The sequence below is a fragment of the Prinia subflava genome, chromosome 21 (genome assembly GCF_021018805.1).
Source record: "Prinia subflava isolate CZ2003 ecotype Zambia chromosome 21, Cam_Psub_1.2, whole genome shotgun sequence".
NCBI classification, from domain to species: Eukaryota; Metazoa; Chordata; class Aves; order Passeriformes; family Cisticolidae; genus Prinia; species Prinia subflava.
Genome location: NC_086267.1, coordinates 4,563,526 through 4,588,590, shown reverse-complemented (window position 1 = coordinate 4,588,590; position 25,065 = coordinate 4,563,526). Strand labels below are relative to the sequence as shown.

At 48.5% G+C, this 25,065-nt stretch overlaps 1 protein-coding gene across 1 annotated transcript in view; it reads left to right on the top strand.

Annotated features, from left to right (window-relative positions):
* PRDM16 (PR/SET domain 16) overlaps nucleotides 1-22,354 on the top strand; it is a 286,725-nt gene extending 264,371 nt beyond the window's left edge. Inside the window, exons 10-17 of the mRNA XM_063417376.1 lie at nucleotides 1,657-1,744; nucleotides 5,424-5,593; nucleotides 7,294-7,371; nucleotides 14,304-14,473; nucleotides 15,784-15,958; nucleotides 16,462-16,692; nucleotides 18,037-18,211; nucleotides 20,449-22,354. Of these exons, the coding sequence (XP_063273446.1) occupies nucleotides 1,657-1,744; nucleotides 5,424-5,593; nucleotides 7,294-7,371; nucleotides 14,304-14,473; nucleotides 15,784-15,958; nucleotides 16,462-16,692; nucleotides 18,037-18,211; nucleotides 20,449-20,583 (1,222 nt within the window). The 3' untranslated portion in view covers nucleotides 20,584-22,354. The remainder of the gene's footprint in view (nucleotides 1-1,656; nucleotides 1,745-5,423; nucleotides 5,594-7,293; nucleotides 7,372-14,303; nucleotides 14,474-15,783; nucleotides 15,959-16,461; nucleotides 16,693-18,036; nucleotides 18,212-20,448) is intronic.
* Nucleotides 22,355-25,065: the final 2,711 nt, after the last annotated feature.

Sequence of the window (25,065 nt, the reverse complement as noted above, 5' to 3'; positions counted from 1 at the left end):
TTGCTTGCGAATCAGACTTCTGATGTAATGAGCGAAACAGCCCGGCTTGAAAAACATGGAAATATTTTGTTTCTAAACTTCCCTTTATCAGACTCTCTCACATCATTTGGCTCCTTCATTTTTTTTTTTTTTTTTCCCTCCCAAAGGCCACTTAAATCCTTGACATTTTCTCCTGGTGATATAATTTAATGCGGCCAGACAGTCTGAAATGGGGGCAGTTTTTAGCTCAGCCTGTGGGGGTGACGTTCTCAGGCACTGGGCTGAAACGATCGGCTTAATCCTCCGGAGCTGGGCTCTGACGGGGACGTTTGGACCTTGTGTTTCCATTCCCAGCTCTGGGAGATGGCAGAGCTGGGGAAATGCTGTCAGCTCACCGGGTTTTACGCACGAGGAGCAGGCAGGGCACTCCACACACGGCTCTGCTGGGATCAGGGATGATCCCTTGGGCATTTCAGTGCCTCATGGAGAGAAAAGCTGTGCTGGTCAGAGGGGCTCAGGGAGCAACTTTTTACTTATTCTTTGGTTTTTCTGGCAACTCAGACCCATAAAAGCACGTACCTTCCAAAGCCCCCTAATTCTGACTGCGTTTCCCATCCAGTTCTTCTCTCTCCCTCTACCCAAGAAGAATTAAATGCAGATTAAGCTCAGTTCGCTGACTGAACTCAGCAGGGCTCTTCTTTAAACTCTTTGGTAATTTGATCCACACACCAATCAGCTGAAATGCAGCTAAAATAATTTGCTCTCAATTTATGCTGGACTAATGTAGTTAAAATCATTCTTACTCTTGGATTTCTGCTGGTTTAGCTGGATGGACTCAATTCCAGCTGTTTAAAGATGCAGCTGTGTTTGTTGCAGTTACTTCCTCAACACTTTTTTCCCTTAGAGAACATCTCAGTTTGTCTTTTTGGTGATTCCACACCTCTGTTTCCCTGCAAGTAGAATATTTTGTGGAAGCAAAGCCATTATTTTCAAAAATAGGAGCCTCACTTTAGGGTCATTTCTGCACCTCAGATGCTTAAACATGAAATATTTGAACGGGCTAAGGGTGATATCAGAAGAACTCGGGTTTCTGAGCCACTTCAGAATTCTCCCACCAGTCCCTCACTTTTTAAATCATTGTCCACATGGGCTTGCCAAAGAAACTCAATGCAAATTATGTCTCAGCTGCGAGGGAGGAAACAAATATGAAACACCTAATGATTTCAGCACGCTTGGGGCTGCAGTCTGGCCCAGTGTTAACTCTTCAGATAAATGCAAACTCTTAAAAACAATTTTTTTTCCATGCAGGGTCTGCCTGCTGTGGACCCTAGAGCTTCTCCTGCTCAGACAGTTTTGCTCTAAACACAGGGTTTTCCGTGGCATTTCACAACAACAGAGGTTTATAAACCCCTGCAGCAGAGCAGGAGCAAAATGTTTTCTTAGTTATCAGCCTGAAGGCTGAAAAAACACTGCCCAAAAGAGAGGACTCGTGTTCGTGTTGTTTCCAGCTCTTTCTGTGGGGCAGTTGTGCATCAGAATCTGTAGTGTCCGGGAGAAGGGGGTGGAAGACGTTTGTGTAAGAGAATAACTCTGTGTTATTTAATTTGTGTAATTTAAGCGTGGTGTGGCTGTGTGGGGCTCCCTGTGGGGTATGTAACCCTCTGTGTTGTTGTCCAGCAGGGTGGAGAAGCGGAAGGTGACAGACCCCGTGGGTGCCCTCAAGGAGAAGTACCTGCGACCCTCCCCGCTGCTTTTTCACCCCCAGGTAAAAGCAGTGACACTGGGATCACTGGGATCAGACTCCTCCTCATCCAAGGGCCTGACTGGAAACTCAGCTGTTTTCCACCAGTTCCCTCCAGTCACGTTTAATTTTCACAGTCTGAGGATGGTGGTGGTTGTGCCTTGCTGTTTCCTTTGCATTTACCAGAAAAACAGGGATGAGGTCTGGGCAGCTCTGCCAAACTCCCACAGCACAAAATGCCATTTTTTTGTGGTTTTTCCTTTGGGAACACCTCGGGGAGGTAATTTGCAGTGGTACAAAGTGGAGAAGGAGTTCCCAGCCCCGAGGCAGCAGCATTTTCTACCTTCCTGGATTTCCCAAATCATGAGGGGTGTGTGGAAGTGCGGGGCAGTGGGTTCAGGCGTGTGACAGTCCCCAGCCCTCCCCATCCCTCTGCTGTGCCCAGGCTGGGATCCCAGCTCCGTGGTCCTCATTGTGCTCTCCTCTATAGTCACAAACATTGTTCTCCCCTGATAATGTTTCCCACCTTAGATAAATAACTCGCAGGTTTGTGAAATCTGGGTCCTGGTTGCTTTCACAGCTAAACTTAGTTCCCACATTGTTTCACACCAGCCTCAGAGTTTGGTTAATAACTTCCCCTGATTTTTCCTTCATCCAGGCTGGATAATGGTGACAGGCTGGCCAGGAACATCCTGTGTTTGTGTGAGTTAGAATAGTGGGGATATCTGCCTGTAAAGAATCTGATAGCAGGGAGGAGCCAGCGTGGCAAAGCAACCCGAGGAGACGATGAGAAACATTCAGACCCCAAGCAGGAGCAAGCTCTGGGTGGAAGGTTGTTGACATTGTTCCCGAAATCCTGACCACGTCCTCTTCCCATGGCAGTGAAAAGATCTGGAAGGTCTGGTTATCTCTAAGAGCTTATCACACAGAATAACCTCAAATTTACAATCACTGCAGCCCAAAGCTTCCTGATGACCGATTTTTAATAAGGCGGGCGCTGTGTTCAGACCAGTTGATCTGGAGAGGAGCCGTTCCCATGCTGCAGGCAGTCAGGTGTTCCAGGCACAGCAAAGGAACACGGGGCATTTATTCCAGAAGATGGGAGATTTGGACCTCCAGATCCCCCTCCTGTGTTGTCACAGAATCACGGAATATCCTCACCCAGAAGGATCATCCAGTCCAACCTGCACAGGACACCCCAACAATCCCAGCCTGTGTCTGAGAGCTCTGGCAGCCTTGGGGCCGTGACCATTCCCCAAATCCAGCATTGCTAAGAATTCTGTGTCCTGGTTCTTTTCCTAAGAAATCACGTTTTCAGGGTTCCTGCTTCTGCTTTGTTCATTAGGACCGACATTCCTGTGCCTGGTCAGTCAGAGTCACATTCTACCCAGGCTCTTCTCACTCCAAACACGAGTCTGGTCTCAGCCTTTTCCTCTGTGATTAATCCCCAGCTCTCTCACAGTGCCCTCACTGGGATGTGATGAAGCCAGAAGATGTGATAAACACATTCAGGAGATGTTTCCTCTCTCAAAATGAATTTCAGGCAGCTCTTATTTCTTAGCCAGTTGTTACCAGAAGTTCCTTTGCCCTCTGGGAGTTTTCCTACATTGTCTCTTCCAAATGAAACTCTGGACAACATAAATAACCAATGTAACTTTTTTGATAACTTAATGGAAAGCCTTTCCTCACCTGTTAAGATTTTTTTCTTCCCCCTTTCTGTTTTATTATAACCAGGCAGTTGTTCCCTAAATAGCAAAGTGCCTTTGCCACTGGAGAGGCCGTGGCCAGTGTTTAGAATTTTAAAACCAGCCTACGGCTCTCAAGCCAGCAAATATCTCTGACTAAGTGCCTAAAGAACAGGGCACAACAAAGGAGAGCTCCAGGTACCTCGGCGAAGGGCTGAGAGCTCGGCTCTGAAAGGTCCGGAGAGCTTTTTAACGTGATGGTTTTGTTGTATGACTGGCAGCTGGGGCAGAGCTGGTGCTGTAAATGATCAAGTAACCTTTTCAAGTGGCTGGTGCTAAGTATTACTTACTATTTATCATGGGCTGGGAGCCTCCAGCTAAGGGGCTGTGGATCTATTGTCGGGAAATGGGGGTTACTACTCCTCTTTTTCACAGCGTATGAATGCTTGTCAGCCCTCCACAATGTCTTCAGGGGTGATTAAGACAACTTTTTTTTCATTGCCATATATTTTTAAACAATATCTTGGCTCTCTTCCCCCTCTGCCCCCCCTTCTAAAGCCCAGCTTAATAAAGTGTAAACGTGCAAAAGGTCAGCCCTTCCTGTACAATCGAGCATCTCGGGGTGATGTATGGCTTCCTACTGCCTTCCGCTCCTCGCTGCCGCCCCGGCTGCCTCCGCAGCTCCCGCCTGTCCCGGTGATGTCAGCGCAGCCAGGAGGCAGCTTTATTGCTGCCTTGTTTGTTTTATCCCTCTCTTCTGCCCCTGCTATCTCCAAAGTGCTCTCAGGAGTGCACGGAGCTGGACGTCGGGGAAGTCAGCGGCGGCGTCCTCTGAGCTGCGTCGCTCTCTTGGACTTGGATTTCCTGCTGCGCTGTAATGAAAGTAAAAGTGCAGCTCTTTAGGCAGGATTTTTATGCAGATCCATTTTTCCCCTTTTTTGCACATGGTCCAGCTTCATTCTTTCCTTTTTTGCTTTCCCTTCCCCTCTATCTCCATGGTTTTCCCTTTCTCTGTGGTGTTTAATCTCGTGTCTGTGAGAACATGGCCAAGTCATACAAACTAAATCTGATAAAGCATCCAGGGACATTCTGCTTGGTGTCCCAGCCCATGCATGCCAGCTGTTCCCATCCCAAAGGGATGTGTAGGTGTTGCCCCTCCTGACCATAACTCACCCAGGCACCGCTCACATCCGGGGGCTTGGCTGGAGCTCCCTTTCCCTGCAGGAAACTCAGCCATCTCCCACCCATCCTTCCATCACCTTTAGGAGCTGCTGAACCTTTCCTACCCGTAATTAAAGTGTTGGCCTCTTCACCAGGCAAGCTCCCTGTGGACCCACTCCATCCTGAGCCTGATCCCAACTCCTCCTCCTCTTCCCAGCTGCTCCCTCTTCACCCCTTCAGCCTCTCTTCTCTCAGCTCCCTGAGCAGCCATCACGCATCCCTCCCACTCCACTTCGACCACGATTCTTCTGCTTTGGGCCCGAAACATCCCTGTTCCCCTCTCCTGGAGCTGAAGAGGAGAATATCCCTACCTGCCCACCCACCACTCCGTGCCCTGTCCCTCTGAGCCCCCGGGATGCTGTAGGAGATGTCAGACCTCCCTCTTCCCAAGCTGGGTTTGGCTTGGGTGCTGAGTTCTACCTCCAGCACCTGACCATGGGGTTTAGTTTCAGTGTTATCCTGGTAAAAATGGATGTCTCAGGTGTATTCTCAGATAATTTTTGATCCAAAGTGCTGGAAGCGAGCACATGCACACTGCGGAAAGTGAACAAGTGCTCATTTCTGGGACCTAAATGTCCAGCTTTGCCAGCTGTGCCTTTCCTGCCTTCTCCATGATCAATACACTGCTCCTGTCTTTCCTGGCTGGGTTCAGTGGCTCCATTTCCCACTGCACCTCCAAATTCCAAGAGGGCCAACACCAGCAGGAGGCTTTGCCCAGCCAAAACTGGTGTTTCATGCACCAGACCTTGCCCTTCCCGGGGGTTTTTCTGACGGGAGCTGTCTCCTTGTCCTTACAGATGTCAGCCATCGAGACAATGACGGAGAAGCTGGAGAGCTTTGCAGCCATGAAGGCCGACTCTGGCTCGTCCCTGCAGCCCCTTCCCCACCACCCCTTCAACTTCCGATCGCCGCCGCCCACGCTCTCCGACCCCATCCTGCGCAAGGGCAAGGAGCGCTACACCTGCAGGTGAGCCGGGCACCCCGCGGCATCCGCACTGAGCCCCGGGCTGTGGAAACATCCCGGGGAGTGGGAACATCCCAGGGTGAGGGAATACCCCAGGATGTGCCATCCCAGCCGGGGAGCTGCACCAGGCACCAGCGCAGAGCGGGGCAGCTCCACACCGGCATCTCCGCCAGGAGGGAAAACAAGCATCGGCGGAAGCAGAGCAGAGCTGGGATGACTAATTCCCTCTGAAATAGCTTGTTTTGTCTGGTGGGGAATCAGCATCTTCTGTTTGCTTTGTAATTTTTAATAACCTTGGGAGCGGATCTGGAGATTCTCAAGCAAGCCCGGCTCCCCAGGCCAAGTCTCCGGCGTGCAGCGGTGAACGCCGCCGTTCCCAGTGCCAGGCCCGGCTGTATCCAACCTCAGCTATGGAAAAATGATTGAATTTTTAAAAATGGCATGCAGGATAAAGCTTTTTCAAACAGTTCTATCCATGGAACTCCTCACGTACCCATCCATCTCCTAATTGGAGCAGATCAAGGTTTTTTAATAATAAACCTCTGTCTGCTATCATAGTTTTACCTCAAGGTAAATCTCATGGTGACTCCTGCTAAGGGGATTTTTTTGGGGTGCAGAAACTGGATATAAACTTTGTTGATGTGTCTCTTATGTTCAGCTTTGCCACAAGAGCTGAGGGCTCAGATTTCAGTTGACTATTTAGAAAATTGAGGTTTCTACTTACAAGAGGGACTAAAATTTTAAATGCTCACTCACAAGTTAACATTTGGATTGCCATCGCTGGGGAACACTCACATTAACTGCTCATCCTCAGAACAGCTGAAGGTCTCTGAAATAAGGAAAGTCTAACATAGCTTCCTCCTACAACAGGTTTCATAGTCACAGAGTGCAGCCCCTCATCTTTAGGTCTTTATTTCCCAATTGATGTTTTTATTTATACCTTTTTCATTTTACTGTGAACTGGATTTATTGGGGAACACAATTCCTTCCTTTATTAATTTTCGAGGTGAATTTCCTTGCTCTAAGCAGCCTGCCAGCCTCCTAACCCACAGCACGGAGGTGCAGCCTTTATCTAGAGAGAATTCTGTGAATTCCAAGGATGAAAGAGCAGATTCCAGATGATGAGCACATCAACAGGGCTATAAAGGAGATGCAGAAACATCTCAAGTGCCAATCTGCCAGGCAGTGATTAAACCCTCTGTACCCTGATGCAGGAATGCTGTAGTTAAACCTTGTCTTCAAGTGCCATGTCCACACTTCTTTTGAACACTTCCAGGGATAGCGACTCCACCACCTCCCTGGGGATCCCATTCCAACCGTCTGACAAAAAATTCTGTGAAAAAAATTCCAAACATCCAATCTAAACCTGTGAGGCTGTTTCCTGTTGTCCTGTCCCTCGTTCTGCAGGATCAGAGCCCGACCCCACCTGGCTGCACCCTCCTGTCAGGGAGTTGTAGGAGTGAGCAGGTTCTTCCTGAGCTTCCTTTTCCCCAGGCTGGGCTCTCCCAGCTCCTGGTGCTGTGATGTCAGCACAGTGACACCCTGGGGTGGGAGATTTGCCCTCCCCATTTCCCCCCTCCAGGGGGGAATTTGGGATGGATTTTGGAGGGATTTTGGGAGCGGTGTCAGGACAGGGGCTGCAGGTTTGTGCCGTGGCACCCTTGGGTGCTCCTGATGGATTTTTTTGGCTCTCCCCTGTCCAGGTACTGTGGCAAGATCTTCCCACGCTCAGCCAACCTGACGAGGCACCTGCGGACACACACGGGGGAGCAGCCTTACAGGTGAGGTTGTCCCCCATAAAAATCCCTTTCCCAAACACTCCTCACTCCTCACGGCTCCGGCATTTCCCCCTCACCCTCTGCAAAGCTGTGCCAGCAGAATACCACAGGCCTGGAGCATTACACAGAGTGATTCATAGGGTTGTATATTATGTGTGCCAGCCAAAAATAATCAGGCTTGGCAGCTCGAAGATAGACACTTAACTTATATTTAGATGTATGCTGGCAAATGAGGGCTCTGATTTGCAGTGTTGTTTCACACTCACGTTAACCATTCATCTCAAGGACAGCTGAAGGTGCTGAATGGCTCTGAAATTTGGGTTGGTTTGAAAAGCTTGCCAGGAACTTCGCTGCTGGGACTAGCTGGGGTTTTGGTGGGTTTTTTTTTTTTTTCTTTTGTTAATGAACATCAGAGGTGCCTGCAGTAGGGGATCGAAAAAACAAAGGCAAGAAAAACCCTGTCGATTTACCTGCCTTAAAACTGAATTTTGGTAGTGTCAGAGCTTAAATCACAGAGTTTAAAAGGAGGGCTGGGAGGAAGAGATTCACACAGAGTCTCACACACTTGGGAGTGTTTAAGGTAGAAGGCTGAGCTATTTTCTGTTAGCTGGGCACAAGGTGATGTGATTTTGATTTTTCAGTGGTCACAGGGGCAGTGTCCCAGCCCGGAGGGTTCTGTGGCTCCTGCCCAAGTCAGGGCTTTAAATCTGAATAAAACTCACAAGAAAATGTGCGTAATATGTATGCTTAGGTATATAAATAACTATTTCTCATGGAAATCTTTCCCCCCAGCATTTTCTCCCAGTGCATTACAAGCATTTTCAAAAAACTTGGGGAAAAAATGCCTTTTTTTTGTTAGAATGAGGTCCAGAAATGAACAAACCTGAAGGAATGATGAATCAAGAGCTCACTGCAAATCAAGCCTTGTGTTTGCCGTGATGTGAGGGAACGTTTTGCAGGTTGTCAAACAATGGTAACAATTCCATTTCGTTTTGGGTAGCTGATATTGCAGCGTTTCATACACAGCCATAAGTTCACAACCAAGCAAATGGAGCAGTTATTAAATAAAGAGAAACACAAATTTATGAGCAGCAAAAGGCCATGTGGTCAAATACATCACATTTTTATGCTCAGTTTAACCTAAGAATTGACTCTCCCACATTGTAATCCCTGCTACGCTGAGAATCACATTTATTTTCCATCCAGCATTTTTAGTGTAGACATTAGGTAAATTAAAAATACACCACCACAGCACCCCCCCCAAAAAGCAGACATATATTTTGGACCCATTCCCTGCTGTGATGTTTGGGGTTGTGTTATTTGATATGCCTGAACGGGCCCTGTGTGTTCCCTGTCCACTGCAACGCTCACTCCCGATTATTCCGAGATCGTTAGTTCAGTTTTCTTCCAAAAAAGGAGACTTGCAACTTAACAAAGGTTAGGAAAATAAAGATTTATTTGATCTGGTCTTCTCCCAGAAAATAGCCTGTGTGGGTTTTTCAGAGGTCTGACTCCTGGACAATGTTGCATTCTAACAGCACTCCGGAGAGCCGGGGCTGCGTTTACGGGCGAGCTTTAATGATCATTGATTTGCTTTTCCTCTCAGAGAACTGAGATTTGCAGCTTTGGCAGCCACACTTGTTTTGAAAGCCTGGTTTTTAAGTGCTGACTTCAGGCAGGTAAAAGGAGGCTTGCTGACTTCTCAGTGTTTTACTCTTGTCTCCTTTGCAACTTTGCTTTTGATTGTTGAGGGTTTTTTTTACCCTGTCCCTGTATAAAAATAATTTTTATACAACAATTTAAATATTAATCCAAATATTAATTACTATGTTCTTAAAGGCAACAGGCCAGAAAATAAGGTGGTTTGGGTTTGATGGTCACTGATTAAGTGATGGGTTTTTTGGAGTTCTTTTTGGGGAACAATGAAATCACTCAAACTTCTTAAGTGTCTAATTACGTATAAAGCAGGAATTAATATCACATGAGCAAGAAGGAGGGAGATTGTTTTTTTAAAGAGAAAATGCAACATGGTTTCAGAAGAGTGAGAAATACCTGGTGATGCACTTCCTAAAATCCAGTGATTTGGAAACACTGCGAGCCCCTGTGCCCTACAGTGAAATTCAACATTTCTTTTCACTCTTTTTTTCTTTTTTCTGCACCGAACCTGAAATTCAGGACTATGTATTTCAGAATTCAGTGATAAAAAGGCCATTAGAGGCCTCGTGTCCTGTTATCTGCATTAAGCTGCAGCTCACAGCCACAGTTGACACCTACCATGTCGTTTAAATTGCATATAGTTCAATAAAAATTGAAGATATTTCTCATGTTCTGGTTTTCAAAATGCATCCTGAGCTCACCCCTGCTATAAATGCACTTGAGGCTGAGGAGTCACTCAGAGGGGGAGTTGCTGTCCACGTTTTTTGTTTTTTTCCTGCAATTCTGCCTCCCCAGCTCGCACTGATCAGTGCAAAACTTCGTGAGAGAGACTCAGGAACTCCTCCCCACATTCCCAGGGTTTGCTCCCTGCTTTGTCCCGTGTTGTCCCAGGTCCCAGAGCTCCTCCAGCTCCCAGGATTTCCTGTCACAGCTCCAGCCCTGGCTCCCTCCCTGTCCCTCCCTCCCACTTTGGATGTTTTCTGCCCTTTAAGCTGATAAGGGAGAAGCTTTGTCGGGCTGTTTGCAAAGCAAACACCGCTGCCTTTCAGTTTTATTCTTTTCCTCCCTCACCGTTCACCCCTTTCCCTGAATTTAAGCTGGTTCCTCTGCCTGGGCCATTTATTTAGATTAAAACCAGCAGAGCTCCCAGCACCGACCCCTCTGGGACCACAAATAACTCTGGACATCTCCCTCATCCCTCTGCTCCCAGACCTTCCCAGTGCCCCTCTGGTTCCTATTTTTATTTTTTTTTTAACGAGCTCTTTATCCCTCCCCATTCCCGACCCTGGATCCACATAGCTCATGGCTAGGGCGAGGACCTGTCACAGGGAACTTTTCAAAGGCTTCCTGAACATCGAAATAAATGGACGTGGAGGAGGCCGGGTCGTTCCTGCCTTTGAACGTCTGGAGCTGCCCCTGGGGGTGATGGCAGGGACAGCCAGGCTGGGAAAATCGCTTATCCTTGTGCCCACTGTGCCAGGTATTCCCTGTGCCAGGTATTCCCTGTGCCAGGCACTGGGAAACACAAAAAAAGAGCATTTTTTAGGAGCTGGTGAGGACAGGAAGGGAGAGAAAACCCCTGACATCAGCAAGGATGAGAAGGGAGCTCCTGGTCTAAGCAGGAGAAAACCACTCATGAAAATCCCATGGAATAGCAGGAAATTTGGGGATATTGGCAGGTTTGGATATTGCAGTTTGCTGGAGTGCTGAACAGGAATCTGAGAGCAGATTCCTTGGTGCTGGAAATCAGTGTTTACCTCTCCGTAAAGAAATTGTGTTCTTGCTGATGTTCAGATAACTTCTTTTTTTCCAGAGTTATCTGGGGGTTTTTGGGGAAAAAAAATGGTAAAACAAAAGACTTTAGAAGTCTGGAAATGCTGTGGTTTAAAAAGGGACTTTGCTCTCTCCTTTGGTTAATCCTAATGAAGACCCACTATTTGAAATATCTTTATTCTTGCTGGAGATTCAGCAGTAGGAAATTCGGAGGTGGACATGGAATCCATAAACATTCAGCGAGGGAGAGTGTTTCATAAATGTATTCCCATTTTTCCAAAAATAATATCGATTTATTTTTAGGGACCGAATAAAAATCGCAGCTGGAGCACATCTGGAAGGAGGGTGGGGTGTGTTTCACAGCAGGGATCTTTTCCACTCGCAGTGGAACCTGTTGTGTCTGTAGGGAAGAATCCCAAATCCTCCGTGCCCAGGGAAATTCAGTTCCATCCTTGAGTGAGGCTGGTGTGGGGTGAGTCTGTGCACATCAGGAGCTGCTGATATTTCCAAATCCTCCATCTCCATGATTTGGAGTGCTGGGGAGGCCCTGGCACAGGTTACCCCATCCCTGGCAGTGCCCAAGGCCAGGCTGGACAGGGCTTGGAGCTCCCTGGGACAGTGGAAGATGTCCCTGCCATGGCAGGGGTGGCACTGGGTGGGGTTTAGAGTCCCAAAACCATTCTGGAATTGCAGGATTCCCACGGGGGAGTAGCTCAGCTCCGTGGGCAGATGTTGCTGTGGGTTAGAGGAGCTCAGAGCAGCCCTGCTGGAGTGGATTTGTTCTGGAATTACGAGGGCTTGGGAAGAGTTTGGATTTTGGGAGAGCCCAGGATTTGCGGAGCTCTGCAGCAGAGACAGATCCTGCAGCCCGCGGGTTTTGGGAGCGGAGCCGTGGGGGAACAGCTTTGCTGAGCTACAGGTGACGTGTTTAAAGGGAGATGTAACCAGGGAAGCGGAGGATTCGCACAGGAATGAGGTTTTCAGGAGTTTTCGACCCAAACTCTCCACCGCAGCTCGGAGCTGCCACCTTCAGTCCATCAGCGGCTCCCGCTCTGCGCTGGGAGCTCGGGCTGAGCCCTCGCAACACCACCCCGAACAATCCCAATTTATTTAGAGGGAATCTAAACCCAAAAAAGGAGGTGATGACTTCGAACAAGCCCCCAGCCCATCCTGCAGACACTGAGCTCAGAGGGGGAACATTTTCTTCCCTGAACATCCCGGTTGGCTCCTTGCATTCCAGCTTTTCATCATAAACCAGATATTCGCTCCTAGGAGTAAATCTTACCCTATTTGGGAAGGATGGCAGATTTCTCAGAGCTGTTTTGCTATAAGAATTGTTATAATTACCTTTAAAGCCATATTTATACCTTATATATATGGTATACAAATATATATATATTTGTATATATATATTTGTATATATATATTTGTATATGTATATATTTGTGTATATATATATATTTGTATATATATATATTTGTATAGATATATATATTTGTATAGATATATATATATACAAATACCTAAAGGTAATTGTTATAATTGTTATAATTACCTTTACCTTTAGGCCGTAGTTCCAGTGCCACAAGGAATTTCACAAATAAAGCCAGAATTTTCTGTGTGTCCCACTGTCATGCAGGGATTTGCCAGTTCATAATTATTTTATACATTTCACCTCCCTTCTTTCTTCTTCTGTCTTCCTTGTCCTCCCTCCACAGCCATATTTCACCTGATTCCCCTCAAAAGAAGTGGAAGGAATAAATCCACCTCTCTCATTCCTACATCCATGCATGGAAAAATAATTATTTTGCTTCAAACTCTTATTTGTTTGGACAACTCACTTCCTAATTAATCCTAATCCTTTCTTTGTGCTCCTTGAGTAACAATAACATCAGATTTGTCTGGGATGATTAATGCTTTGTGCTTCCTTCAGCTGAGTAAAGATTTATAGACCTGAATTTCCTGGGGGTTTTTTTCTCTTTTTTTTTTTATTTTATTTTTTGGTTGGTTTTTTGCTTGGTTTTGGTTTTGTTTGTGTTTGGGTTGTTTTGTTTTGGTTTGGGGTTTTTTGTTTTGGATTGGGGGGATTGCTTGGGGAGATTTTTGTTTCTTTTGTTTTGGTTTTTTTGGCTGGTTGTTGGTTTTTTGTTTGGTTTTTTGTTTGGTTTTTTGTTTGTTTATGTGTGTTTTGGTTCAGTTTGGGGTTTTTTTTGTTTTGGCTGGGGGGTTGTTTTGGGGTATTTTTTGTTTATTTGGTGGGTTTTGGGGGGTTTTTTGGTTGGGTTTTTTTTGTTTTGGTTTGGGTTTTTTTGTGGTTGTTGTTTTGTTAGTTTGGAGGTTTTTTTGGTTTTATTTGTTGGCTTGATTTTTTGTTGTCATTATGGTTTTTTGCTTGGTTTTTTGGTTTCTTTTTTGTTTGTTTTTTTGTGGTTGTTGTTTTGTTGGTTTGGAGGTTTTTTAGTTTTGTTTATTAGCTTGATTTTTTGTTGTTATCATTATTATGGAGTTTTTTTGTTGTTGTCACTATTGTGATTTTTTGCTGGTTTTTTGCTTTGTTTTGGGTTTTTTAAATTTTCTGTTTGCATTTTGTCAGGTTTAGGTTATTTGTCAGTTTAGGTTAGGTTATAATTAGGTTATATTAGGTTATTTTTTTTTCTTTCCTCCCTGTCGGAGTCTGGAACACCCCTCTGGCCACCCTGGAGGGTTTGGAGACCGGACAGGAGGGTCTGGGATCTGTACAGGGGTCTCAGTCAGACCCACACAGATCCCAGGAGGACACTGCCTCTGATCCCTGTCCATGGCAGTGAACACTCACATGCAGGAAGAATCACAAATCCTAAGAATTTGAAATAAGTAGTGGATGGTTTATTATAGAATATAAATATAGAAATTAGGATTCTTAGCAGATGGGGCTGAAGAGACAAGATGGAGGAATTGGGGAGTGGCCCCTGTGCTCCTTGTTCTTGCTCTCGTCCCCCATCTTTTGCTGAGTTGGATTTTAGAGATTGGTTTAGAGTAGAACTGACATGTTAGCATAGGGAGTAGGCATTGGTACAATTTTGTAAATAAAAAGTTCATTGTGGACAGTGGTTGGGTCAGGGGTACTGTACATAAGGTGTGGGGCTCTCTGACCCGCCCAGTCCCCCGCGTGTCCTGCTCTGCTGGGGACGCCCTGCAGAGCTGGGACACAACTGAGATCAGGGACCCTGCCAGGGAGGCCTGGCAGAGCTGGGACACAACTGAGATAATGAAGAATAAACAACCTTGGAAATGTGCACTGGGGACTCAGCTTGTCGTCTCTACCTCTGGTGTGAAACACCCAGGGCAAAGAGAAGATGGAAAACCTGATTAACTCTGGGAACAGCAACCCAGAGGAAACCCTCAGGGAACAGCAACCCTGGGGGAAAACCTTATTACCTTGGGGCCAGCAACCACAAGGAGAATCTCAGGGAAAGATAACCTTGAGACCTCCCCTCACATTTCCCTCTTTGGCCGTTGTCTCCCAGGTGTAAATACTGCGACAGATCCTTCAGCATCTCCTCCAACCTGCAGCGACACGTGCGGAACATCCACAACAAGGAGAAGCCATTCAAGTGCCACCTGTGCAACAGGTGCTTTGGCCAGCAGACCAACCTGGACAGGCACCTCAAGAAGCACGAGCACGAGAACGTTCCAGGTGGGAAAAATCTGCATTCACCAGAGTTTCACAAGCAGTGAACACTTAAATACTTAAATAATTAATCTGTCCGTATCGTACAAGCAATAAACAGGAGACACAACAAAACAACAAAATCTGTGCAGAGACAAAGCCTCAGCTGGTGCAGAGCCTTTTCTAGATTTTTCTGATATTTTTTCGACCAATAGTTTACAAGAAGAAGCTTAGAGTCATATTATTCTAGCAAATCAGAGAAAGATAAAATAAAAAGAAAATTTAAAACCCACATGGGTATAATATTAACAAAAAGTCTTGTGTAAACCTAAGAAATAATACAAAATAATTCATTATTAAAGATTAAAACTTTTTCTATTTTTTTAAAGCATGTGTCTAAGACCTTTTATATCTTGAACTAGCAATCAGTCCTTGTTCTTGTTCTTTATGATAGATATAGATGTGTTCGCTTGGTTCCTGAATTTTTAGCTTCCCATGAGAAAGTTTTGAGGTTCCCAGCCTTTCTTCAGCTTTTTGTCCACCTTCTGGGGCCTTTTTGCACCTTCTGGGGCCTTTTTGCACCTTCTGGGGTCTTTTGTTTTTTAGATTCCCACAGGCACAGAAACTGTGGATCAGCTGGGAATCACTGGAGAGAGGAGGCTCCATGGTTTGGGCCCTTGGAAGCCTCGCTGGAAAATGCACTGTCCCCTAAGGATGGGTTTGTAGGATCATTTGTAGGGTTTTTTGGAAGCTCAAGGAGAGAAATAGGCTTTGTTTTGACATTAAAAAAGGAAGGGATTCCTGTGATGAAGCCAAGTAAGTGATTTCCCAGCAGGGGTAAAAATATTGTGGAAAAGGTACAGACAAACAGCTCTGCAATGGTCCTTAAATTGTGTGTATTGCCCATAAATGCTGAATATCACCTGTATTTTGGTCTGGAAAACACAAATCTTCCTTTGGGATCTTCGCTCCACCACTTTCCTCCTGAGTACTAAATCATTAATATAACGTGAGAGGGCTGTTGAGAATGTTCTTTATGTTTCCTGAGCCAACACCTGACGGAGTCTCCTGTTGTCCCTCCCGTTGTCCCTCCCGTTGTCCCTCCCGTTGTCCCTCTTGTTGTCCCTCCCGTTGTCCCTCCCGTTGTCCCTCCCGTTGTCCCTCCTGTTGTCCCTCCCGTTGTCCCTCCCGTTGTCCCTCCTGTTGTCCCTCCTGTTGTCCCTCCTGTTGTCCCTCCTGTTGTCCCTCCCGTTGTCCCTCCTGCTGTCCCTCCTGTTGTCCCTCCCGTTGTCCCTCCTGTTGTCCCTCCCGTTGTCCCTCCCGCTCCTGCCCCGCAGTGAGCCAGCACTCCGGAGTCATCACCAACCACCTCGGGACCAGCGCCTCCTCCCCCAACTCGGAATCAGACAACCATGCACTTTTAGACGAAAAAGAGGATTCCTATTTCTCGGAAATCAGAAATTTCATCGCAAATAGCGAGATGAATCAAGCGTCGGCTCTAGCAGATAAAAGGTAGGCGAGGAAATAGAATTATCTGCTCACGGGACAGGCATGAGTAATTCAAGAGGGAATTCAGGCTGGCTGGTAGAAGATTCCTCCTGCTGGTTGCTCCAAGGGAAATTGTTGGAGGACAATGTTTGGAGAGCCCAGAGAAGGAGAAACATTGCTTGCCCCACAAATGTTAAAATTAAGAGATGAAAAACCAGCATTTAAATCAGACTACAAATTTGTAGTTGAAAAAGCCTTGGGGTTGGTGTATTCTCAACAGGCTCATTGGCCCTTAGAAACAGTGAAGGGTGATCTTTAAATGCCTGAAGCACACTGGTTTTCTTCTTTGTTACATTTTAAATAATATATACGTGTATGTAAATGTGTTCCTGTGTTCATATCTTTCTACAACATCACCAAAGTCTTACATTCCAGTGGGAATACACGACTTAAACATCTGCCATCTTTTTTTTTCCTTTTCTTTCTTCTTCTCCTCCTCCTCCCTGCCCTTCAATCAAACATTTCAGGCCAGAAATCCAGGATATCGATGGCAATTCCCAGTGCCACGGACTGGCAAACGAGAAGACAGAAGATGTGGATGATGAGGACGAAGAACTGGAAGAGGAAGACGACGACAGCCTGACTGGGAAGTCCCAGGACGAGACGGCGTCGCCCACAGCAGAGCCCCGGGGAGCGTTCGAGGATGAGGAGGATGAGGAGCCCACGTCTCTCACCATGAGCTTTGACCACACCCGAAGGTGAGGGGGGCATTCCCGGGGGGCTCAGCCCCCTGCCCGTGTCCGTGGTGCATCATGAGTGCCGTGGGTTTGTTCTCCCAGCCATGCCATGCCTCCGGTTCGATCCAAACCTCCACTCCAGATTCCATTTCACCGCCGTGGGGGACGCGAGACAAGTGGACTGCAAGGAGAGTCTGGAATGACCTCCAAGGCTTGAGGAGCCTGGAGCAGGAGAACAGACACAAAATCCAGAGTTTTCAGGGTACCACAGCTCAGCAGGTGTCGGTTTTCTCTCCAAAACTCCCGTCAGGGCAAGGGAAGAGGTGTCTGTGCAATACCTTTGGTGTTTGCACAGACCAAAGCACCTTTGATGGTGGTCTGGCCCTTTGAGTTGTAGCAAAATATTCTTGGCTTCAAGTGGAGTTCTAAGAGCTCTGGCAAAAAGGGGATTCTGCCCCTCTGCCCTGCCCAGGTGAGACCCCACCTGCAGAGCTGCCTCCAGCCCTGGGGTTCCAGCACAGGAAGGACCTGGAGCTGCTGGAGAGAGTCCAGAGCAGGCCCCAGGATGATCAGAGGGATGGAGCAGCTCTGCTGGGAGGAAAGGCTGGGAGAGTTGGGATTGTTCAGTATCAGGAGGGGAGAAGGCTCCAAGGTGACTTTTCAGTGCCTGAAGGAAGCCACAGGAAATATGAAGGGAGACTTTTTCTAAGGGCCTGGAGTGACAGGAAAAGGGGGAGTGGATTTAAACCGAAAGAGGAGAAACAGAGGTTTGATCTTCAGAGAAAATCCTTCCCTGTGAGGGTGGGCAGGCCCTGGCACAGGGTGCCCAGAGAAGCTGTGGCTGCCCCTGGATCATGGAAGTGTCCAAGGCTGGGTTGGACGGGGCTTGGAACACCCTGGGATAGTAGAAGTTGTCCCTACCCACGGCAGGGGTGAAATGAGATGATCTTTAAGGTCCCCCCGCCCAAACCAGATTCCATTATTCTGTAAAAAGTGAAGGACTTTTCCCCCAAGCTCAAGCCGTGTCTGAACACCTTCAAAAACAAAAGATTGCTGCACACAGCACAGGCTCAGCTCTCTTTCTGCTGCAGTTTGCCCCATTTTCTGGGAGCACCCACAGCACAAGCCACACAGCACTGAGCAATGCCTCACCCAGCTGAAAATCACCGCTGGTTTCGGTGCAGAACCTCAGACAGAACCTTGTTGCTCTCCACTTCCTCCTCTCTCCTCCCATCCCGTGTGGTGTCCGTGTCCGTCTGTCCATCCCATCACGCATGTGGCTGCTGAGCCCCCGTGGGTGGTGCATGCAGGCTCTGGGCCAGACCAGCTAACACAGGTCACCCCTTCCCCTGGTCATTGGTACAGGTGTGTTGAGGAGGACGAAGCCGGCCTGTTAGATTTGGAGCAGATGCCGAATTTTGGGAAGGGGCTGGATCTCCGCAAAGCGGCCGAGGAAGCATTTGAAGTTAAAGATGTGTTTAATTCCACCTTAGACTCTGAGGCAATAAAACAGACTCTGTACAGGCAGGCTAAAAACCAGGTGGGTATATCCAGAACGTTTTCCTAGCTTGCCACCAGCGTGTACAGCAGGATTAGGGAGCAGCTGGCCTCCTCCAGCCCAGGGTTATTTTCCCATTCCAGTGGGTTATTTTCCCCTTCCAGAAGGTTATTCCCCCTCTCCAGCAGGAATTCTAACACACACATGAATGTGTCGTGTTGCAACTAAATTGAAATAGAGGAGGAAGGGAGTGGGCATCACTTTTAGGTGGATTTATCTCAGCCTGTGCAGTGAGAATGGGGCTATACAGGAAGAGAGAGGCATCTGTGTGTTTTTATCTGTCTGTATAAATGTTTTTATAAGTCTTATTTATTTATTATTTGGGGTGGCTCTTCTGTGGGTAACCAATGAGGTTTGGTCTGCAGAAACAGCAACAAAATGCCCTTGGGTTTGCTTAAAACAGGTGTGAAAGACAGTAATATATCCCGGACTGGCAACCCAGCATGTCTAGAGGGTATCCTTGTTTATCTCCTTGATTCCTAAAAGTAAACCAGAAAATGGAAAAGAAAAACCCCAGCCCTGTGAGCCAGACCAGTTTAGACCCATCAAAAACCATCAAAATGGCATCTCAGAGTTACTGGGGTTCTGAGAGACCTGCAGGTTTGGGCAGGTCTGTGTGTGCTTTCTGCTTTTTCGTTAGCCAAAATACCCAGTCTGGGTTTCTGGAGTTGATCTCTTGATCCCTCCATGAGGATTCTCACAAAAGAACTGTTCAGAGGAGTTACCTCAGCAGGCTGGGCTGGACAGAGGACACTCAGCCCCCGGTAATGAGCTCAGCTCTCACCTCAGAGGCCCTTTCTGACTCTCAAGCAACAGAATTTATCCCAAAATCTGTTTCAAATGTCCACCAGAGCAGTAGCTTAGTGCAGCAACACACAGAATATGCTTTTTGAATTAGAATCATCCAAAACTTTGGACATTTTTGCCCTCCATCATAGTGGGTGCCAGTTGTGAGGTTGGGGAGGGGCAGCTGGAGGAGACAGCACAGCAGTTTTTTGGGGTGACACTTGTTTAAACACGAGCCACTTGCCTGACTCTCCCCTGTGTCCTGTCACTAACATCCCAAATGCTCTAACTCTTTGGGAGCAGCTTGCTCTTTTCCAGTGTACCACCCTGGTACAGCCTGTGCTTGGATGGGGGAAGGCATTTTTTGCTTTTGACTCTGTTTTACACTTAAACCACAATAAGCAACTTAAATAATTTGACCCATCTTTTGGCAGTAGTATAAAACTTAAGTGTGAGCAGCCTGGCACTCCTTTGGCTTAGTTTTAAACAATTTTAGAAGTGTGCATGTCCACAAAATCACAAAACTGTACCTCTTCTCTGGGCCAGGGAGGAGGGAGGGTAGGGACCGTGACCTCCTCTTTTTCAGGCCATGGGTGACAATGACATTGGTTTTCCCCTCTGCTGTGTGAGGTTATCACCTGCCTAAGCCCTCACATCACTCATGTGGGCTGAGAAAGGGCACAGAGAGGTGTGTGAGACAAATCCTGTGTGGTGGTGGAGGGAGAGCCACCAGCACAGAGGTTTTGTTGCCAGGAACCAGCAGTTTGTTAGAGGACAAACGAGTCTTGCTGCATTTCTCTCAGCAGACACCTTTAAGGGTTTCACTGCAGCAATAAACCCACCCCAACCACACTGGTCATGCCAATGAGGATTCCACATCCCTCAATATCCACACTGGTCATGCCAGTGAGGATTCCACATCCCTCAATATCCACACTGGTCATGCCAATGAGGATTCCACATCCCTAAATATCCACACTGGCATCACCAGTGGGCCCATTCCAGGCATCCAGTCAGGATGGGCAGCTGCTCATCACTGCTGCCCCATTCCCAGGGCACTGCTGCCCCAGCCCAGCCTGACTGAGCCACTGGCTTGTGTGGAGATGTGATTTTTTAATAAACAAGCCCCAGTAATGTTTGTTTTCCCCTGGGAGCAGAGCCTGGAATCCTGTGGAGGTTTGTGACCGAGCATAGGCAGTGCAGGATGGGTTCAGTCATGTGGAAACAGTGGGAATGATGATCTCTCCTGATTTTCTATAACCCATGACAAATGTGGTATTTTGAGTGGTGGGTGCCAGAGCGTGGCTGTGAGTTCAGCCCAGCACAGAGGACGCTGCAGGCCCAGGCGGGCAGGGTTAGGTGGTGCTGTGTTTTACAGAGTGTTCCTCCAGCCTGTGTTCTCACCCGTGCCCTGGCATCCCTCTCTCCCCCAGGCTTATGCAATGATGCTGTCCCTGTCTGAGAACGCTCCCCTCCACGCGTCCTCCCAGAACTCTCTGGGGGCTTGGCTGGACATGGCAGGAGCAGCTTCAGAGTCGGGGACCTTTAACCCCATCAACCACCTCTGAGAGGGCCACAAGGCACTGGCCGGAGCCCGGGCGAGGCGGCCGTGGTGCTGCAGCCATCCCAGCAAAATCCCAGCCAGCAGAAGATGGATGAGAGGGCCTCAGGGAGTCGTCTGGACTTTGGGCTGAGAAGGAAACCTGTCACACCCGACCTACACGTCCTGCATTTTTATCTCTCCGGAGTTCTCCTTTCTAATTTATCAGAATGAACCTCTCCCAAACTGGATAACCCTGAAGCAGCCCCGGGATTTTACAGCCTGTAGGAATAGCATGAGCAAGACACGAATTGCAACAGTGCAATCAAAGATTGGCCCCTCCAACCTTCCAAACCGGTGTCACTGAGCCAGCACAGCCTGAGCAGGGATGACAGATTGGAACCACACGGCAGCATTTCCTTCCCATCCAGCTGAATGGTGAAGCACCAAGGGAAGAGAGCCAGGTGTGACCTGTCCTTGGTGCAATTCTGACACAGCCACTGGAGTCACGCCAGGGAAAGGCAAATTCAACCCATTTGACTGACCCCCCGAAAGAATTCGGAATTCTGCACTCCCACAGAAACACCGTCCTGTCCTGTGTTCCCAGCAAAACACTGGCACAGTGCAAAGCTCCTCCAAGGTGAGGCCACATCACCTGCAGCCATTGTGAGCCACATGCAGGTCCCAGCTGAGACATCTCCAGCCTGGAACTGTGCTGAGGTTGGGGTGACAGATGTGTCACAGGGACACGGCTGGTCAGCTGTGCCCTGAGCAGGCCTGGGAGAGCTCCCTGCCCCTCCTGGGAGTGCCTGGGACAGAGCTGAGGTGGAGCTCCTGGGAACGCTTGGATTTCCCCTGGCACAGAGGTCACAGGGTAAAGCCTTCCCCGGCTGTGCATAAGGAAACATGTGCTGGGCAAGTCTGGCCTCACCCAGGGCAGCTCGGACACATCTGTGTCACCTCCAGGGGGTTTCAGGGTGACATCACCCCGTGCTGATGGTATCTGGCACAGATCTCTGATTCACACCTTGTTTTGGCCTGGTTTTCCTTCTGCTCCGCCCGCTGCTGCTTGGCCGTGGTTTAAGTAGAAAGATGAATATTTCCATGCTCCAGCAGCCTGAGGGGTGCAGAGCACAGAGATAAGAATCCTGTTGTCTCTAAAATTTCTCAGAGAGATTTTATGAGTGATTTCCAATCACTCCAAAGCCACATCTTCTCTACTGATATAAGGCAGCCTCAACAAATCCTGTGGGCTTTGTGCTGTTCTCTGCTGCAATTCCCATCTGCTGCTGGAGCAGGGGATTTGGAGATGACATTCCTTTATGGAATGGTTAGGAAAGCCATGGAGAAGGGCAGATGGAGGGTTCTAAGCCAGTCCAGTGTGGGAAGCTTCATTCCAGCAGGCCAAAAAACAGAACCAGCTCCCTGAGTGAAGCAGAGTTGGGTATGACACCTTTGCAAGTCAGCTTTACACCCCAAAACACACATGAGGTTGATTTTGGGGAGCCTCAGACAGGCCCCACAGGAAAGCATCCAGGGTGCCTGTGGTACAGAGGGTACAAAAGGTAACTTAGCAACACCAGTGTGTTTCCCAAGAAAATTTCCCCTCCCCTTTTCGGTTTTCCACAACATCCTGTGAAAGTGCCCAAGGCTCTGAGAGCACCAGGCGGTGTGACCGAGCTGCTTCATGTATTTGCACAAAGCTCCTGGGTGGGCAGAGCCTGAGAGCCGACCCTGCCGGAGGAATCCTGGCTCTGCAGAGGAGAGGGACAGCCCTGTCCCCTCCTCATCCCATCCCATCCCATCCCATCCCATCCCATCCCATCCCATCCCATCCCATCCCATCCCATCCCATCCCATCCCATCCCATCCCATCCCATCCCATCCCATCCCATCCCACCCCCACTCCAGAGGCTGCAGCACAGCCCTGCCCAGGCACTTGGCCTTTAAATTATTCCCACAGGGGCCAACTGAAAATAATAAAAGAATTGTTTCTTTTCCTAATGGAATTTATTTTAATCTGTATATAACTTGTAATTTGGGGCTAATTCCTTTCTTATTTTATTCCTTCCTTAACAGTATTTTTTTTTTGCATTAGATATCATTCTTGTGAAGAAATCCTGTTAATATAAGTATGTAGTGAAGGACCAAAATGGTGTTGTTGAGGTTGGATGTTGGATAAGCAGGGAGCAGGAAGATTTTGTCCATGTGCCAAATGAGCCCAGTCAGTGCTGCCAGCGGTGCTGCCGATTCTCCAGACAATCATCCCTCAGCTCCCCTTTGCCCTGGAGCTCCTGGGGCATTGCAGGAAGGTTCCAGTGGTTGGGAACAGCACAGGAGGAGGAGGAGGAGGCCAGTGGAGATGCTCTGCCTCGCTGGCCCTGCTCCAGGAGAACGTGGAAAGGGCCTTAAACATGGGGATAGATCCATCCTGTCCCAGTGCAGCTGCAGCTCCGTGAGTCCTGGCAGCTGCTCGGAGCAAACCACGTGTCTGAGCATCTCCCTGGCAGGACCTGTGGCACTGTCTGCCGCGCTGGAACAGGATCTGTGGGCAGCAGTGAGTGTTTGTGTGCTCTGACCACAGTTTGTTCACCTCTGAAGAAACCTTAGGGCAGGTCAGCACCCCACAGCACGGGGAGGGGACAGAGCAGCCGAGGGAGCGGCAGTGAGCTGGACACCAAAATGTGGGTCAATACCAAGGAATGCAAGTGTTATTCTGGGGTTGATTTGGGGGTTTTATGGTCTCCCCATCCCTCTCTCAGCCCTGCTGCCAGCTGTGTCGTTTCTCCAGTAGCAGTTGGTCAGGTTCTTGCTCACACTGTCTCTGTCCTCCTCCCCATGGATCTGCTGAGGGCCCTCGGCCAAGGATAGGGAGGTATTATCAAGCCAGGGATTGAGGACATTAAAAATATAGGGTTTTAAATCATGAAATGATTTTTTTTCTATTCATATTTCCTAATTCAGTTTTCTCCCCGTTTTCTCTAGCTTGTGTTGTAGGGTCTCCTGACTCCTCTAATTTAGCACTGATTACAAGTTTCAATGTTTGCCATTAAGATAAAGAAACAGAAAGCCTCACTGAACCTCTGTTAATCTCTACCTTTCATTGCATTGCACTTGGAACGTGCTGCAGCTCACAGCAGGTGTGGAGGTTCCATTTTGCTGCTTTAGCAGAGAATCTTGTATTTTCAAGGCTGCTTCCCGAGAGGTTTGTGTCCAGGACATTCTGCTATCAGAGCAGTGCTGACTTCCAGTGCTGGGGAAGCTCTGGGAGCTTTGGAGAGACCTGGAGCTGTGGTGTCCAACCCCATGGACACGCTGGGATCCGGGGCAGGTGAGGGTGGCAGGATGGGGAGTGTCCGCAGTGTGTCCTGTAGCCAGGGCACTGCTCCAGGTGTGGTTTTAAACCCAGAGCTTTGTGTAGGATCTATTTATTTAAAGTATTTTCACAGCCACAACAGCACAGAGGAGAGAAGGAGAAGCCCTGGGGATTTTTGAAGGGGTCAGGTGGGGCTGGGAGCTGTGCAGGGCTGAAGCGTTGCTGCTCCGTGAAGGGCCCTCACTCTGGCCAGAGCTGGACCTTCCTTCCTGAGCTGGCCGGGGAGGAGGATGTGGGTCTCGTGTCTGTGCATCCCCAGCTTCCCCCAGCTCAGAGCTGGTGCCTGGTCCTGCTGTGATCGCTGTGGCTGGTGCAGACAGCTGGGAGCTCTCAGTGGGACGAGCTGAGGTTCTCCCACGGGATGTGCTGAGGCTCCAGGTCCTGCAGGACATGTTGGGGCACCCAGTTCTCCTGCTGGGCTGCTGGGTTCTTCCCTGGGATGTCCCTCAGGCTGCTCTGGGCTGGTGCCTTCCCGAGGTGGCCACCAGGCCCTGCCTCGCCGGGCGCCGCGGGGACGTCGATGCGCAGGAGCCCAAACCCAAACGGGGCTGAACAAACCCCAGCAGGGTGTGCTCAGCTGATTCCGGGACAAACGCCCTGCTGGGGCCATGTCCTCCTGGGGACAGCACAGAGGAAGCTTTCACCCTCTCCCCAACCAGCACTTAGACACTCAGTGCCGCTCCTGGGAGCAGCTCCCGCGGCGCCTTTGGAAAGCACTTGCACAACGAGGCCAACGCGTTTGACTCTAAGCATCAAAGCACTGGATCGTGAGCCCCCCGTGCCCCCGCCCAGGTCAATCTGCTGATTCCCACTCGGTTTTTACGTGCTGTACTCTGTGTATGTGTGTGTGGCGGGGGGCGAGGGCAGCCGCGGGGTCCCTGCCCGCGGTGGCAGCGCTGTCCCCAAGGGCGGGAGCGGCGTCGCTCGGGCCAGTGCTGGCAACACAAGGGCAAAACCCTTCTGCTCCTCGCCGGTGGTCAGTAGTGTTCTCACAAAGCCATGAAACTTCTCCGTAGTGTTGAGTGAAACTGTGACTAAAACGTTCTTGAATGATTCCGAGGTTCTTTTTTTTTGTTCTTTTTTTTTTCTTTTTTTTTTTTTCTTTTTTTTTTTTTTTTTTGGCTCTTTCTTCTG